The following is a 17,921-nucleotide window of genomic DNA, read 5'->3' as shown; positions in this document are numbered from 1 at the left end:
TACAAAAAAAAAAAAAAAAAAAAAAAAGAGAGCACATAAAAGTAAATAATAAAAAATCACGCTCTAATTCGATTATACACAAAGAGCTGGACAGCTGCAAAAACGGCAACTGCAGCGATGGCAGTGACAACATTGTAATTCAATTTCAGGCACAGGAAGTGCACACTACAACAACAACAACAACAACAACGACAGCAACTGCCCTAACAGCAACTGAAGCGCAACTGCTAATGAATGTAACGACTTCCTAGAAGGCAGACTGAATTAAGACGAGATTACATTGAGAACGAGCTAAAAAAAAATATATATATATATATATATATATATATATATATATATATATATATATATATATATATATATATATATATATATATATGGAAAATCAGTTGGAAAAAACAGAGATTTCAATTAAATTCCTATGCTCAGAAGAGAAATCCGTGAAAACTTAGGGATAAACTGAAAATACAATTAGGTATTTTTACCTAGATTAATATGACACAAATTTAACAAACTTTAAGTGTTTTTCTATATATTATTTTTATTATTAATTATTTTCTATATATCTATTTCTATATTTTCTGTCCCTTTTAAAAATTTTCTACATTAAATAAAACTAATATCAAATTTGCCATTTTGACTAACTTTGATGTGTCTTATATTACATCCAACATATGTAATTACTCACATCTCTCTTGGGTGGGGATGGCGTGGTGGGGCCTTTTAAAGCTTGTTGTTTTCTTGAGGCGTATGCAAATAGGCATAAGATTCCTGGCGCAACTTCCTGTCAAACAGTTGGCTTTTTGATAAACCGCCCGAAATGGCAGACATATGTGTGCAGGTGTGCGGGGCGGTGGGTAGTGCCCAGAGCGAGCGTGTTACAAAATACGGTGCTGTGTGATGTGGCTTGGGGCTGCCGCAGGAAACGGAAATGCGCATTTACACGTAACATTAACTGCTGCCAGTGGCTCGGCCAGAAACCCACAGCAAAGCAAACAAAAAGCAGAAAACCGAAAAACGGAAAATCAACAAACAAACAACCAGTATATGCCACCCACCACCCAACTACACTCTTAGCTCCCCTCGCTGGGCCGACTTCAGCTGGATAATGGTAAAAGCATTAAGGTGTACCCCAAACTCCCGATGATTTAGCCGTGTGTGAAGTTATGCGCTAAGCGATGCCAGCAATGACGATGGCATCTTCAATATTTGCATAAATCCTTCAAAGCGCCCTCTCAATACTTCAAAAAATATTCAAGCGGCACCGAGTGCGGGCGTTACAACGTTTTTCGTCTAATGTCTAATGCGGCGTATACGTAATGTGAGCTTTGCTACTCAAGCTCCTCAAGCTCAACATTTAAAAATCACTCAAATCTTGAGGCGCTCGTTCATTTGATGGTGTACGTGAACTAGTTCACAGCTCAGAACGCACCAAAGGTGCATTTGATGGGGACTTGGTTTGGCTTTATATATTTCTGTACAATATTCAGCTTAAGCAAAGAAATTTAGTTTATAAATTATTCGGCTTTAACCTAATTGAGCTTTCATTACAAATTATATGTATATCTTATTTTTATTTTTATTTTTAGCTCATGCTCAGAATTTTCTGTATGAATTCCTGATATTCAAATTATGCATATTCTATTTATCGATTTTTGTAACAAAACCAGTATACTCCAGTTTCACATTTTTATTGGGAAAAAAATAAAAATAAATACTTGGCTGAGCTCTTATGGAGCGAACTTAATCTTTAGCCATTTAAATTACAAGTTCTATTGCTGGTCCTGGTTTCCTTGGCTGCATCAAGTTAAACAAAACCTCAGCTACATGCCCTCTCTCTCTGTCTTACTTTCCCTCTCCCTCTCTTTTTCTCTCTTTCTCCCTCCCATCGTTTAGCTGCCCTTTGCCCTTCTCAGCTTTGTTTTGTGCAGCTTTACGTTAGTCGCTGCCTTTTGCCTCATTATAGCGCAGTGGAGGCGGGCTATTAATCATGAGCTTATTGAGGCATAAACGCGTTGAGCCAAAGCGCCCACGTCTTTGGCATTTGGTGCCCAGGGTGTGTGGATTCAGCGTTCACACATACAGGCACACACACAAACAGTCACGGCGTCTGTGTGCTCTGCGCTTTGTGTAAGTCTGCAGCGCTTTAATAAATATTCATTTGATTTAAAGGCTGCTTTGGCGCTGCTTGCTGCTGCATCTTGAGTTATTGGGCGCACACCTGTTTGACGACTTGACACTCGCAAGTCACTAACAGCAAATCACACACACACACTCACACACGTACAGAGGCAGAAGAGCAAAGAAAACGCTCAGAGCCGCAAATTTCCATAAGGACCGACGCAGGGCTGCGCTCTGAGCTGGCATTGTCATCTTATATGGCCAAGCGATGCGGTTCTCTCGCCCTTACCCCCTCCCCCCCTCTCTGTCCCACTCCATCTCTGTGCTGGCTGGCAAGCCAAACAAAAGCTGTCAAAGTATCTCATGACAGCAGCCACACTCACACTCACACACACTCGCACATACGCATATATAGTGCACTTACTGACACACATGCAGAACAATCACTCATGTCGTCAGACTACAGAAGGCGGTACAGCCGCAGCGCGAGGCACACATAAGCCCGATTCTGATAAGTGCCCCCGTTGGGTGCTTTTTACATAAGCGCCATGCATTTATGTTTATTCAAGTGTTAGCCTGCCAAAGTCTACGTGTGTGTGTACAAACACACACAATAGCAACAACTACAACAACACACACACATAGCATTTAGCATATAATGATTTATCGACAATTGTTGGCAAGGCGCGTTCACCAAACACTTAGTCCTCAATTTGTTTGTCTCGCTGAAGGTAAACGCACTTAACAAGTGCCCTCCAACAATAACAGCAATAGGCTTTGCGTTAATTGCCCCTGAACTTGTTGAGATTGCAGCTAGAGAAAACTAGAATCCCAGCTAGAGATTGTGGTATACATAAACATTGTGTGCAAGATAGAGAAAGATATATGGAAATATAATATTATAAACTAAGGTAATGTTTCATTTTCGTTAATTAACGAATATATACCCAACAGCAGTTGCTCTTTAAATATTTATATCCAAAATTAAACAATATTTCATATACATATTGTATATGTATAATCACTATTTGCAGTCTCCGTTGCATTCTTTATAAAGTATCAACCTTTAATATGCTGTATGCATACACCTTGCTCATAAATCGTTAAAACTTGCCACATTACGCATACGCCACGTTGTTGTTGGGCGCATAAAATGTCTATAAAAACGTTTAAAATGTGTGAACCCCAGCTCGAGACTGCCGCGGGACCAAAACTTTCGACCATAAAAGTTGTTGTCTTCCCCGTATGCGTATGCTTAAGTGTGTGTGCGAGATTTTATAGACCAACAATTTCTGTAAGAAGACGCGTGGCTTGGTCTTAATTTTCAATATTTCGTGGGAACTTCTCAGCAACTTTTGCACGCATAATATCATAATTAATTAAAACTGAAAAAAGCAAATTACAATGAAGCATGCGTGTAAGTAGAGAATTTCTTGAAAATGGTCGCTTTATATATGTATATATATATATATATATATGTGTGTGTGGTTACATATACATGCAGACATCGAAGTTGAACTTTCGAATATATGGCCAGCACTTGCAATTAGTGCGGCAGGCACTGTCGGACAGCTACTAATTTATCGTTTCATGTGTTTAAAATAAAATAGGAAAAAGACCAAAATAAAACCACAAAATTGCAAAAGCACAAAAAAGGCTATTTTAAAAGAGATTTCGCCAGCGGCTAAAGCCATTAATGGCCATTGTGTTAAATATTTTTCGAGCAGACAAAAATATTTGCCAGCCAAGAAAATGGCGAAGCACACATGAGTGTGCTTCATTATGTGCACATATGTGTGTGTGTGTGTGTGTGTTACTTTTAAGCCACTTCCCTTTTGCCTTACGCCTGGCGCTTTGCTTTAAAGCAGCTCTAACATTATTGCGGAACATTAATCACAGACAGGAAGCTTCCCACTGTTTGGCCCAGCCTGCCAAGCGCTGAAAGCAAGAGTGTTTTAGTGTCTGCATGCTCTACTCTACTGTCAAGTGCTCGCTGGCAGGCTAAAAGCATGTCACAAAATATATAGCCCGAGCCGGTTCGGCACGTAAAATTAATATGCAATTAAATGAAATTAGCGAAATGTGCGGCAAATTGATAATACGACTAATATTTAATGGCAAGTCAATTTGTTTGCCCATTAAAAAATACACACTCGGTGTGGGTCAAATAATTTGAACGCGGCGATTTGTTTGCTATCAATAATTATGGGTAAATTATGCACGGCCAATAACGAATTGTAAACATGAGCAAAAACAGTGATATAGTGAAACATTCAATACTCTATTTTGGAAAAATTAATATTGACGATATAGATTTCTAAATAATTTTATGAAATATATCAGTTCTGGTGAATAAGAGAACTTAACAGTTCATCTATTTTCTTTTTTTTTAATTTAATTATTTAGTTTTTTTTTTTTAATAATTATTAATTTTTTATTTTTATTTATTTAATTTTAATTTTTTATTTATTTATTTATTTTTTATTTTTATTTATTTATTTTTTTTTTTTTTTTTTTTTTTGTTACTTGTTTAATTCAAATAGTCAAATACTCTGACTGCCCTTTTCTAGCCATGTTCAGACGGCAAATTAGGCTGCGGCATCGAACTGTTAACCAAATATTGGCAGTTCATGCAAATGTCCCATGTAATTTAAATTGGCATAAAAATAACATTTTTTGGCATATTTAGCTTGGCCGCAACGCAGCGGAAGCAATAAAATTCATACACAATTTATTTGCTGATCAGCTGAAGTGCATAAAAATCAGCACATGTTAACACAAATGCTAGTAATTTTAAAAATTGAGGTCAGAGTAGATGATTTTCAAATACCCACGAATGCAAAAGCGAGACATTTACTCAATAAAAAGAAGGACTTAAACCATATGATAATAGAATAATTGATGGCAATATTTGCTTTTTTTTTTTTTTTTTTTTGACTTAAGTTAAAGTTAGGTCTGCAGAATTAACTTTTTATATAGCATTAAATATTACTATTGAGATTAATTACGTTTAAGAGAATATATTTGTTTTTATTTAAAAAGTCACTTTACTTCTCCACCAACCTAATATAGATCAAACTAACTTGAGAGTGTCAGCTGGCATATTCACACCCAAACATTCAGCTAGACGAATAATTTAAAAAGGCTACACAACAACTACTAGCCTTAAATTTCGCATAATATCCCCTACAGCTTTACTTGTGATAGTTACACCCAGTTAATATATTTAATTAATTTTTAGATTAAGTAGCAGCAGAGTAATCTGCAAATATAGCTAATACTCTCTATCCCTAGTTGGGCACAGGGCATAACAAGCCACGCATTTTATAAATGTCAGCTTAGGCCCATAATTGGGTATTAAAAATGTAGCTCGCAGCTTATTGAATTTAATTATACAAATGAAAAATGTTTGCGCAGCCCGACCATTTTGGAAAACCCTTTAAACATATAAATATAAATAAATATATATGTACACATATATGTACGTATGTACATATTTGACACATATCTATGCTCATTTGCACACTAAGCATGTGACTATGAGAGAATTTTGTAATAATAATTTGATTTCATTACGATCCCATATAGGAATGGTCTTTGTATTGTTGCACATAATTAAATTGATTTCATCTCGAATTACATGCGACTGCATAATTGAATATTGAATTCAGTTTAATGCAGTTTCGGTCTGGCCAGTCTATAATTGTGGGATGCATGCGAATGCATAACTAATACATATGTATGTATGCATGTATGTGCATTGTTTAATTCAACTATTAGATTTATGCATTTATTTGGTGCAGAGATATTTCAATGATTTTCTGCATTGTTCTCAACTCTCAATTATTTGTTGGTTCTATTCTCTTTTTTTATAGCCTATAAGCCCTAAACAATTGCAAAAGCTAAGAGCTAAGCTTGAATAATGATTTTTACACATTTCTGCTCTATTTTCGCTTTTCGCCTGACATTGAAAATATCAGCGGCACAAAGCATATTGTTACACAGCATTTGCGATTATTAAACTTTTACGCTGGTATTTTATTTTTTTTATTTTATATTTTTATTGCTGCTCGTGACATTGTAAATCAAATGCCGAATGCCGCGTGTCTGTAGTGGCATTATAATACTTCCACAGACACACACCCATATACACACACAAATATATGCATATAATATATTCATAAATTGTATTTACAATCGTATGCGGACATAAAAAAATATGCATTGCATATCGCTGCTCTCTGTAAGCTGGATATTTATTTATATATTTATTTGTGACTAGCAAACAAAAGGAATTTGGCATCTCATATCCTTCGTGCGCGCATTATGTTTTGCCATGCACAATGTCTCTGAAAGGGGTTATGCCAGTGCATGAAATCCATTAAATCAATTCGCTTTGCAAAATATGTTTTCGATGCCTGACGGATGATGATGATGATGTGCACGCGGTTCTAGTTAGTCGCTGATTGTTGTGCAAATCCCAAAAACAAAAAAAGACTGTTACAAATAAGAACACTGTCAAAGGGCTAAAATGAAATATATACATATGATGGTATATAAAAGTAGAAGCCATAATTTGGAAATGTTTTAGAAGCGTTTGGGATCGATTTACTAAAACATTATGCACAATGCGAAAATGTGACTTTTAATGATCTACTTGTTAGCTCCTCTCTAGTTACTTAGGTACTGTAGCCTAAAGATCTGCTAGCCCCAGCAGCAGAGCTAGGAGAAAACAGAGACGTCACAGCATATTAAAGCTTTAAGTATGTATGTATATCAAATATTCCTTTAAGCTTTATATGTGTTAATTATACTCCTCTAGCTTATGTATTGTGTATTGCCCTCACTTGTCCTTAAAAATATATTATATTAATTTCTGTTTATCTTAAGTTGCCTAAAAGGTAGCAGGAGAGTAATCTATAAGTATTTCATTAAACAAATAAATTTTGTAAAATAAGTAATTATATCCAGCAGAACTTACGAATCGCTATATATCGACAGTTATCGATAGATATTAAATATTCATCAATTCAATTCTTCATCACGCATACTTATAAAAATAATATATATCTATAGAGCTTAACTAGCTTAACTACAAATTAGCATTTCATATGGTGGCATGGGCAATGTGTTAACATGCGATTGGATTAGATCCGCGCTTTACGTATTTGCTGAAACAGCCTGACGATTTCCTTAGCTGGCTGGCACTGTAGAACACGTTGCAACTTTAATTTAATCAGCGTATAAAATATGTAGCAAATGGAAAAATGCTGTTATTCAATTTGCTGCTGAATGGAGTGATGTGTGCGCCACGACTGCCTCCTGCTGAGTGCTCGCAGATTGGGGGGGCGTGGCATCGCTGGTCCACTTGAAATGAGTCGCGTGTCGTGTCGGTTTTCGGGGTAGCGTGCCGTAGCGATGGCTACTCCAGGATCGTTGCACCGGCAACATGTTTACGGCGGTGCGTGCAGCACGTTGATGCATGTTTATTTTCGATTGCTGCCGCTGTTGCAGCAGCAGCAGCATCACACACACACACATACACAGACTTATACGTCTATATGTATATATGCCCACACATGGACAGGCTATAAAATCTGTCGCTTTTTTCGTTACTTTTCTTTCGGGCGCCCACAATAAACAGACGTGTTTTTCATAATGCATTTTTAATAAAGTCTGCACAGATTTCCAGCTTTTTTATCGCCTTATTTTTACCTTTCACTCATTTTAAAATTCATTTTATTTTTGTTTTCGCTTTGGTTGTCGTTTTGGTCCTTCATTTCAGTGCTACAACGTATTTCGAATTTATTTATAAACAATCGGTTGGCCCCATTGATTCATGTAATATACACCGCTGGAAAACCCATAAAATATACTAAAGAAAAACACCAATATTATTTAAAGCCATTTCCGATTTATGACTGACTTTCATATTTTTTTCCGGCTTTGAGCTGTGTATAAAGCCTTACATGAATTTTGTATATGTTTGTTTTCATAAAAAAAGGCATGAAAACCCGCATTTCAGAAGAATTTGCAGGCGGACATGGTTATTGAAAGCTCTTGTTGCTATTAACTTACATATAATGTGTTCAAGCAAGTTACAACGAACAGTTTTCATATATTAAATTAAGGATATAGCAAAAGCAATTGCATTTTTACAAAATAACTGAATTCATTCTGAGAATATATTTCCAGAATATATTTTGAAATTTAATTACAATGGACTGCCAAAGTCATCAAATGCCGTTGAATGAATTTGGAGATATTAATTAATTAATTAAGAAATATAAATAAAATGCGTCGCTCTAAAAATCAGATCAGCATAAAATATAATACTTTGATCATCTGAATAAAACATAATGTATTATATCTGAAGCATATAACATGCATATACAAAATATAGAATATATAAATGTAATTAAAATACATATATATAAGATAATAATTAATAAGAATTAACTCTCTGGTTTTCGAAAGATGTTTAATGTTATACATTTGAGTTATTCCGAAAGCAAACTTCATACTTTTTGTACATTGTAATTACTAAATATCCCAGACAATTATAATTTCTGCTCCCTTATTGAAATCCTTTTTTGTACTGATTATAATTCCAAATTAATCTCAAAGAAACCATTTTAATTTACTTAAAAGCTTTCCTCTAACAACTCACCCTTTTTTCGCCTTGGCAAAGTCTGTCTCGTCTTTGTCGACTCCTTGAAGGGTTAGGGCAGGCCTGACTTGCAATTCAGATTCACCAAGGTAGAAACTTTCGAAGAAGATTTATTGCCGTCAAACTTAGCTTGCCTATGCAATTAAAGCATCGAAAATAAATAAATAATGCTTGGCAATGAATATTTTATCATATCAATCACACTTTGCTAATCATTTAAACTTTGTATGATTTTTGTCTCTATTTATTGTTTGATAGAGCAGAAATTGTCTTCACCAATTATAATCACGTTAATAAAAACAAACATACAAAAAGTTAATACATTTCATCTAATATATTCATACAAATAATGACAAAATGTCAATCTATTTGAAGCTATAATTTATTTTAAAAAAAACGCCTGTAATGGAAATACAGCAAAACGTAAATTTGTGGATATTTCTCTAATGAGTTTCATGCGCCAAAGCATTCGTATTGGATATCAATGTAAGCCATCGCCTACTGACGGCCACGCCCCACTAAATGCAGCACCGCAGACTGGCTTGCCTTGGGCATTTGCGGGCCGACCTTTGACTGGCGCGCAAATAATACACAGTTGCCACAATCACCGCCACGCCCCCTGCCACGCCCAAGTCTTAGGAAAAGGCACATTAATAATTTTCGCCAGCTATTTGCTTACCTATATCAGTGAGCAAGTCATTATTCATGGCCTGCCAGCCAACTAATGATTATGAACAGACTCAAAAATGCGAGTGAATATGGCAATAGTTGTTAGAGACCCAGGAAAACCAGCAGCAGGAGCAGCAGCAGCAGCAGGAGGAGCAGTAGCCGCAGCTAGAGGCTGTTCATGCAGAAAATTATATGCATAAAACAAGTGATTATGCTGTCGAGAGCGCTTGCCATTATTAGGACTGTAAAAATGGCATAAAAATGGCAGAGCAAGCGACAAAAGCTTCGTCGAGTAGAAAAATTACAAGTCAACAAAAACAACATTTCTAAGCGAGAATAGTCCGGCTAAAGAATACCCCGCAAAGCACTCGAATTCAAATTTATTTCTAATATATGAATATCCATTAGATACCTCTTTGATTAATATTAGCCAATTTATATCAAAAACTTTTTGACTTTTTCTTTCCTTTTCAGCCATTATATCGTATCAATTACAAAACGACCCCATGTCTATTATACCCAATGCAGTGCATTTTAATTTAGTACAGGGTGTGCCCAGTACAGCGAATGCCGCTAAACAGCCTTCAACAATAAGTGCAAGTCAAGCATGGGACTTGGACTTAGGACGACTACGTTGACTCGGCTGGTAGGCTGTGCAGGAGGGCAGGCGGGCGGTGAAAGCAGGCCGTCAGGTAGTTAAGCAGGTGCACAAACTGGGCGTGGCTTTAACATCCGCTTAATGGCAAAAGTTTTTTGCATGCGGCGAGCAAGCGCTTTAATAATGTAACCTCAAAATGTGGGTCAGTCGTCGCTTTATGGAAAGTCATTTCGATGTTGAACCGAGCTGGCGAAAAAGTCGCGCTCTGGCAATTATAACACGACCATATGTTGCAGCCTCGACTAAGAGCTTGTGGCAGCTGCAGGTGCATTTGCCACTCAGACTCGACTTCCCCTTATTTTATGTATTTTTGTATATTTTTCGCTCTCTGTGGACTGGGGCTGTAACTCGTTAATGTGTTGCACTTAAAATTTATATCATGAAATGGTACAGCAGACAAGTTTAACTTGTTGTTACTTATGTATATATATATATATATATATATATATATATATATATATATTTTTTTCAGCTGTTGCAGGAGGGGCTGCCTTAAGTGCTCAACAGCAGCCACAGGACTTCACACGCCGGTAATGTGAACATAGCCCACTGCATATCTGCGGTCAGCCACCACAGGTGCCATTTATAATTCAGCCACAATTTTAATTATGTTGGTAAGACGCGAACAGCACTAGCCGAGGTAGCAATAGCAGTTCCAGCTGCAGCTAAACAAGATTTGCGGTCAGACTGGGCGTATGCGTAATCTTAAAGTTCAATATTAAATGCAGAGCAATTAGTTGGCCATTTGATTGAGTGTCGCAAAAGCGCTTAACTTTGCCTCTCGCCTGGTTTTAATGCCAGGTATGCTGCTGATTTGAGCTGGTGTCAAGCGGCTTAGTGCAGGGCATTAGCATTTACATGGCTCCTGAGTGCCCACTAATGGATAGGTGGCAGCTGAAGAGATCATAGCTGACATCGGGCTCAAATTAAAAAGCAGCTTAATGTTTTTTCTTCATCCATTTCTGCAGTGTTTCATGCGAGAATCTCTACTGAATATAGCATGAAACGTGGCAGAGCGACATGCAGCAGATGATGTACTCGTATGAAACCAAGGAATCGACGTGACATTGGCAAAATAAATATTAAATTGAGATATATAGTTTCTTCAAAATTGAAATATATTTATATGGGTATATGAGTATGGGCATATTGCTCTCTCGCTCTCCTTGCTTCTCTTGCTAGCTCTACTCTTCTGTTCTAAACCTTTACTCATTTTCTACTTTGCTATATTCTGCTCGCATTGCTTTCTCTTCTTATTTCCTTCTCTTCTTCTTTCCCATTCTTGAAGCATTGTCGCTATTCAATAATAATAAGCAAAGAGGTCAACGTCCTGACTGAAACCATTTTGGTTATTGCCTGTTCCACGCTCCCCTTCGCTTGAATCGCCAAAAGCTTTCTATGCTTTCAGCCAATTAGAGCTAAATGCATGCCACTAAAATTTCAACGAAAAACTTGGCTCGTTTCTGCACATCAGTTTTTGTAATATGCCCCATAGCTTATGCTTTATATGAGCCATAAAACCCGTGGGCTGCTGTCTCGGCTTTCCTTTCATGCCCGTTTTATTGCAGCGCGCCTACAACATAGTTACTCAACGGGCAGAATACAAGCCCAAGAAGAAGAAGAAGAAAAAAGAGTTATTTGGGCCGTCATATGCTAAATTGGAGATCGTTAAAGCCGCATCAAGAAGTGCGCTTTGTTGCTCATTGAAACGCTCTGCGGAAGAGTGGCAGCAAATCCACTTCTAAATATTTTGTTTTTGCCTTGGCGCCAGCTCATTATCATCATAAGTAATCTAAATTCACAGTTATGCCATTGTTGGGCTCTTTTCGCCCGTCCGTCCGTCCGTCCGTCGCATTCGCTCCACTTGAGTGCATTGTAAAGTGCAAAATTTTATAGTCGACTTTTTGGCAGCGGCAGTAAAACTGAATCGTGCCATGGCGCTGCCTGTTTTCCTGGTCAAGTGTGTTGCACATGAATGGAAATGACTTTCGACTCCTGCTCTAAGCAGTTGGAGAGCTCACACACACACATGCAGGCATACACACATACAGACTACTTGTACGTCTGTTTATTGTAATTTACATTTATGGCCATTGTAATTATAATTGTTTTCCGGCAGGACAACCCGCTGTTTAACACTCTCACACGCATTCACACTCACATACTCATTGGAGGATAAGCATATACATTTTACTGGAATCATATTGTTCACACATTTTCCACTGCTACTTTAAGCTTTCTTCATTTTCTTTTTCTACTCTTTTTAGAGCTACTCCTCTTTTGAAGTGATAAACAGGACGTGAGTTGAGCGGCATTATCATGCGGAAGTTGCTTGCAATGGGTTCACCGTTTGAATCTTGAAGATCCCGTAATTTGGAGGCATCTTCTAGTGCTACATCGATTAGATTTCGAAATACTATCCAAGAGACACCCTGCCGACAATTTGGTGTAGTCAGCGATCCTTCGTATGTGAAATAATCCGTTTTATCCAAAACTTTGAACAGTTTGCATAAGCCAAATGTCTCGTTAACTTCAGCTTTTTCATGATATTCTATAACTTTTGTTAGTGCATCGAAAATAGGCTTAAGGACGGGCTTCGTGGTTGCATTCTAAAAGAGATTTGAGTACACAGGCGTATGACGATTTTGAACATCAATGGGCTCTGACCCACCTGCCTGATGTTGAACAACACACTCATAACGGCAATGTCATCCACGGCAAGTGCCCTGTGCACGATATGCAGCTCCAAATCAAAACGTTTTCCATCTATCGTATGCTCAGAGCCTTTCACGTTTTTGGAGCCCCAGTGGAAATGCAACTCCGTTGCATTGAAAGTCCGATTTAGCAGAGCTCCAGACATGCGAGGGTAAGACCCGTTTCCACTTGCTGCCATGTCCACGGTTACTAAAATGAAAATATTATCATGTGAATTATTCAACAACGAGTGGAATCCCACAGTGAATGTACCCGTGTGCCCTGTATTGTATAATACCGCTTTATTCGATGCCAAATTACAATAATTTCGTAATTTTAGAGGGTGTTTCTCAGGCAGAGCATCCTAAAAGAACAAATGAAATCAAGGTTTAGAGTTCATGAAATATATAAATATATATTCGCTTTTTACCCATTTCGTTAGTAAATTAATCGGCGATTGATATTTTCCTTTTGAGCAGCTGCCACCCCAATCAAGGCCATGCTGAGAATGATCCCATCCGCTTTCTAAATATGATTAAAACTCTTTTTATATTTGCCAATATTCAATTTAAAATATCCAACAGATAGATACCCAGCTTAAAATCCGCATAGCTACAGCTAGTAGTTATTAAGAGAATAATTATCGTCGTGAGCATTGTGAATGCTTCCTCTTTATATAATATATCTTCAAAGTCGCGCGAATAGATCTTTGCACAATGACAGCGAAGCTTATACAAAACATTTTTCTTCAACTTTTTGGTCACGACTCAAACTAATGTTGCACAACTATTGATTAGTTATAGATTAAGATAGAGCAACTATACAAATTAAAGCTGAAGTAAATTAGTTACGTAATAAAAATGATAAATAAAATAAAAATAACAATGCAATTTATATGCAAGTCATAGACCGTGAAAAGGAAATAAAAGCGTTTAAATAGTAATTTAAATACAATTTTTGTTTATAGAACAAATATAGAACTATGTCTTACATATGTATATAATTTCCCATTTATAAGTGGAACTTGTAACTGACCTATGGTGCATAATTCTTATAATCGATATAATCAAACGTGAAGAATAATCAAAGCGAAGGTCTATTAGTAGTAAATTCATATTTAATGCAAATATACAAGCATATATATGTATATTTATCAGTTTGTACTGTCACAAGTAATTTTATATGTATTTCTGTACAAGTAATATGAATTGAAATGAAAAATAATTTCATATCCTCCGCCCTTTTCTTCTTTATTGATTTATTTAAGTTACTTAGATGTCAAAACGTTTGCCAACAAAACGAACTTGATAATATTTTTGTTTTATTTCATGGCTCAAAAGCCGCTCTCAAAGCCTAATATTTTGCTTATGGAGCTCAATTCGAAAAGTAATATATTATTGCATTGCGGCCAATATGTCAGCAGCTTGTGCAGCAGTCGATTAATTTTTCAGAAGCCTACATACTAAATGCCGTATTTTATTATAAATGAATAGCCAATTGTGATTGCTTTACCAAGCATTTCGAGCTGCATCAAAGAAATGCATATAAATATAGATTTAAAATCTAATTGCAGTTGACTGCCAATTGAAGCTAGCTATGGCCTTGCATTTGTTATGGTTTTTTGTTTTTGCTTTTTTTTCAATCACCACAACGATTTGACATGGCAAAGCAAATATTTGAGAGAGAATTGAAAACCGTAAGACAAGCTCAAAAATTCAGGCAATAAAGTCATAAAATGAACATGCATGCAACTAAGTGAAATGGCAAACAAGTCTTACTTCTTAAAGCAGGAGAAAAACACTGAGATTTGTATTGACAAACACTTTGAATTTACCTGGAATGTTTTAATTAGCAACGTAATAAAATACTGTGAGATATTATCCAGATTGAATTATACTAGTTGTAGGAAGACACTTGACTTTGAGGATGTTTGTACTAATCTTTATTCTTCTGGGTCAGGGCTTATATACTTAGACTCGTGCATATTTTCATCCCTTACATGACTCAGACACGTGGATACATATATATGTGGAATATAAGCTATTGCTTTACATATTTCAATCAATAGTTATATTGATAAATTTGTTCATTATGCTCCTTTACTTTCTATCTCGCATCTCTTGGCTGGCTGTCTCTCCCCCTCCGTTTCTGTTGACTCTTTTAAGCCCGTCTCATCGCCTACTTAAGGTCTTATAATACATTACCTTATTGAATCATGTTTCATGACGAAAACTTCTTCGGTTTGTTTTCCATATTTCAATAAATTGTGCACAAGCACTGCTTAAAGAGCTTAAATTCTTAAATCAACACAATGTTCATCAAATGCTATGCTAAACTCTCAAATTGTTTTCAACTTAATTTTCAAAGTGTCTTATCCAGCTTAACCAGAACAAACAAATTTTCGTGCTGCACGAAATTTTACAATTTACATTCGCTGAATGGCAGACATGAACAAGGTGAAGCGTCGATGGATAACCTGGCCAACAAGCCGGCATTGTGCAAGTTTCATCTGACAATTGTCGTTTGGCCATCATTTTAGTCGCATTCAATATTTGTCTGATGCGACTAACTCAAACGTTTTATGTCACTCGATTCTCTGTAAATTTACTTCAAATTCATTTGATATTCATGGTCCGACTGCTTTGCAGCTTTTGTGCATTGTTAAATTCTATTTACCGACCAAACCGTTGTTGTTCATGTTATTGTTGTTGTGGTTGTTGTTGTTGTATTTACATTGGCGTTGCCGAGACTATTCAGCCGTTGAGCCAGGAGCCAGTGCACAAAAGAACACGAGAGCAGCTAAACTGATATATAAGTTAAATGTATGAAAACACAAATGTTTGCTTAGTTTTAGCGTTAATGGAAATTTCATGCAGTCCAATAAATCTCTAGATAAATGTCACAAATTGCAGTTAAATAAATTTCACTTAAATCCATGTTTTTAACAGTTGCACTAACAATTATTTACGTAGCTTGAAATATATTTGTTACTTAGCCTAGTCGCATTAAATAACATGTAATTTTTCTATACGCCTGAGATTAATTTGATTCACATTCTATGTTAGTATAAAATTAATTTGAAGAGCTGCTCTAGCACTATCATATGAAAGTCGAACGAACTGAAACAGAGATTTTAAAAATGCAGAGCAATGATTACTATATGGGTTTGACGGATGAAGGGAAATATGTATATATATATATATATATATATATATAGAGAGAGAGAGAGAGAGAGAGAGAGAGACAGTCGCTTCCTCTAATGGAAAGACGATGCAAGAGACATAAAGAGAAGACACAAAGAGCTGCATTCCAAGCGTTTTTAAATAATGAAAGTAAAAGAGAGCCAATGCATATGAGTCTCCCCTAGACTCAAATATATTATTTCATTATTCAATTGTGAGATATATTTAAAAATTACCACAGTAAGAATATGTATTGAATATATAAGCATACATATGTATATGTACATACATATATAGAAATTTAATGCGCATAAATTTCATAGTTTACTGTATTATAAAGCGAAGCCAATTCGTTCTCGGCATTCACATAAATTTGCCTATTAATTGGCCATATTTGTTGGCTGAGCTGAAATCTCTGGTGTGACATTAAGGTAGTCTACATAATTATTTCAATGGCACGCCCATCGGGCGCAGGTGCGACCACTTCCCTACTCCCATAAGTGCACTGCATGTTCATGAAAAATAAGACACGAATAACTTATTTTCAATACAATTCGCGCGGAGCTGGGGAAATGTTAAGCTTAATTTAATTGCCACAACAAAAGGCCAAAAGGCGCAACAATGTGGCCCAAGGCACAAGTGGAGCCAAGGCACAGACAAACGCGCGTACGCTTGTAGTTATTTGTCATTATTCACACACGCACACACACACACACACTCACCCGCACACTCATATATATATATTGACATTATTATTGTTTCGCACATTTGTCGTTGTTATTGTTGTTGCTCTCGTACGGGATATATGTTTATGTAGTACTTAACCCCTCCGTAGATTGGCCAGGCATTTCATGTTTGTGTGTGGCATACATGTTAATAATTGTACGTATTTACAAACACACACGCACACACACACAGACAAACTCGCACCCTCCGACACACACACACAACGCCCACACTCACACTCACACTCACAGGCAACGGCAATTATTATTGCGCCGCATTTTTGGCGTTTGGCTGGCTTAAACGTAACCACACGTTTGGGGAAATTATTGTTAATATGCAGCTGCGTTCCTGCGTCAATACATTCAGTTTTCAGCCACCACAAAGCGCCGCTTTCTCCATTCATGGCCATGATTTTGATATGCTATGCCATCTGGCATTTAATGAGTATTAAAGTACTTTTGCATCAGCCACAATACACGACTCGCTCTGAGCACCGCCTGAATGAGCTATTGAAAAATATTGCTGAAATCGATATTCCAGAATCAGTATTCTTAATCTTCTTTAATTCAGTGGAGATATCACACATACATATATAGGCTTTATATAGCTTTCATCAATAAAATTGTATACAGATTTAACGCCAGCAACAGACATTAATAAGGTTTTTATTTTTCCTAGAGTTTTATTTTTTGAACTGAAATGAGCTTTACATTTTTATACCCCGAACCCATTGAAAATGGGAAATCAGGGTATAATGGTTTTGTTGAAATGTATGTAACAGCCAGAAGGAGGCGTGGCAGACCCCACAAAGTATATATATTCTTGATCAGGGCGGCGAGCTGAGTCGATTTGGCCCTGTCCGTCTGTCTGTCTGTCCGCCTGTCCGTATGTTTGAACGCGTCGATTTCCGAAGATATAAGAGCTAGAGACTTGAATTTTTTTAAATGGCCGTATATACAGCGCGGACGTCGAGTTTGCTTTTAAAATTCGATAAATCATCTCGTTATGATTTTATCGAGTAAAAACATTCAAGTTCAAATCAGATGCCACTATAGCTAATTGTGAATGATTTTTCTTTTTTTTTTTTAATTTGTCAAATATTCAATATAATATGTAGATCATATGCTGAAAGTTTCATTAAATTCCGTTCAGTCCAAAATTAATAAAAAATAATCAAATATTTGGCCAATTAACAAACGCA

General features: G+C 36.5%; 1 protein-coding gene across 1 annotated transcript; it reads right to left on the bottom strand.

The window, feature by feature from the left end:
- Positions 1-12,286: 12,286 nt before the first annotated feature.
- On the bottom strand, positions 12,287-13,551 carry LOC26528013 (carbonic anhydrase 1). Its single transcript, XM_015167307.3, has 5 exons — positions 13,405-13,551; positions 13,243-13,337; positions 13,086-13,176; positions 12,790-13,022; positions 12,287-12,727 (listed from the first exon to the last, which is right to left on the bottom strand). The coding sequence occupies exons 1-5, from the start codon at positions 13,466-13,468 to the stop codon at positions 12,344-12,346; spliced, it is 867 nt and encodes a 288-aa protein (XP_015022793.1). The 5' UTR covers positions 13,469-13,551; the 3' UTR covers positions 12,287-12,343.
- Positions 13,552-17,921: the final 4,370 nt, after the last annotated feature.

Source organism: Drosophila mojavensis, unplaced genomic scaffold, assembly GCF_018153725.1.
Source record: "Drosophila mojavensis isolate 15081-1352.22 unplaced genomic scaffold, ASM1815372v1 contig_277, whole genome shotgun sequence".
Lineage (NCBI taxonomy): Eukaryota > Metazoa > Arthropoda > Insecta > Diptera > Drosophilidae > Drosophila > Drosophila mojavensis.
This window is presented reverse-complemented; position numbering and strand designations above follow the sequence as displayed.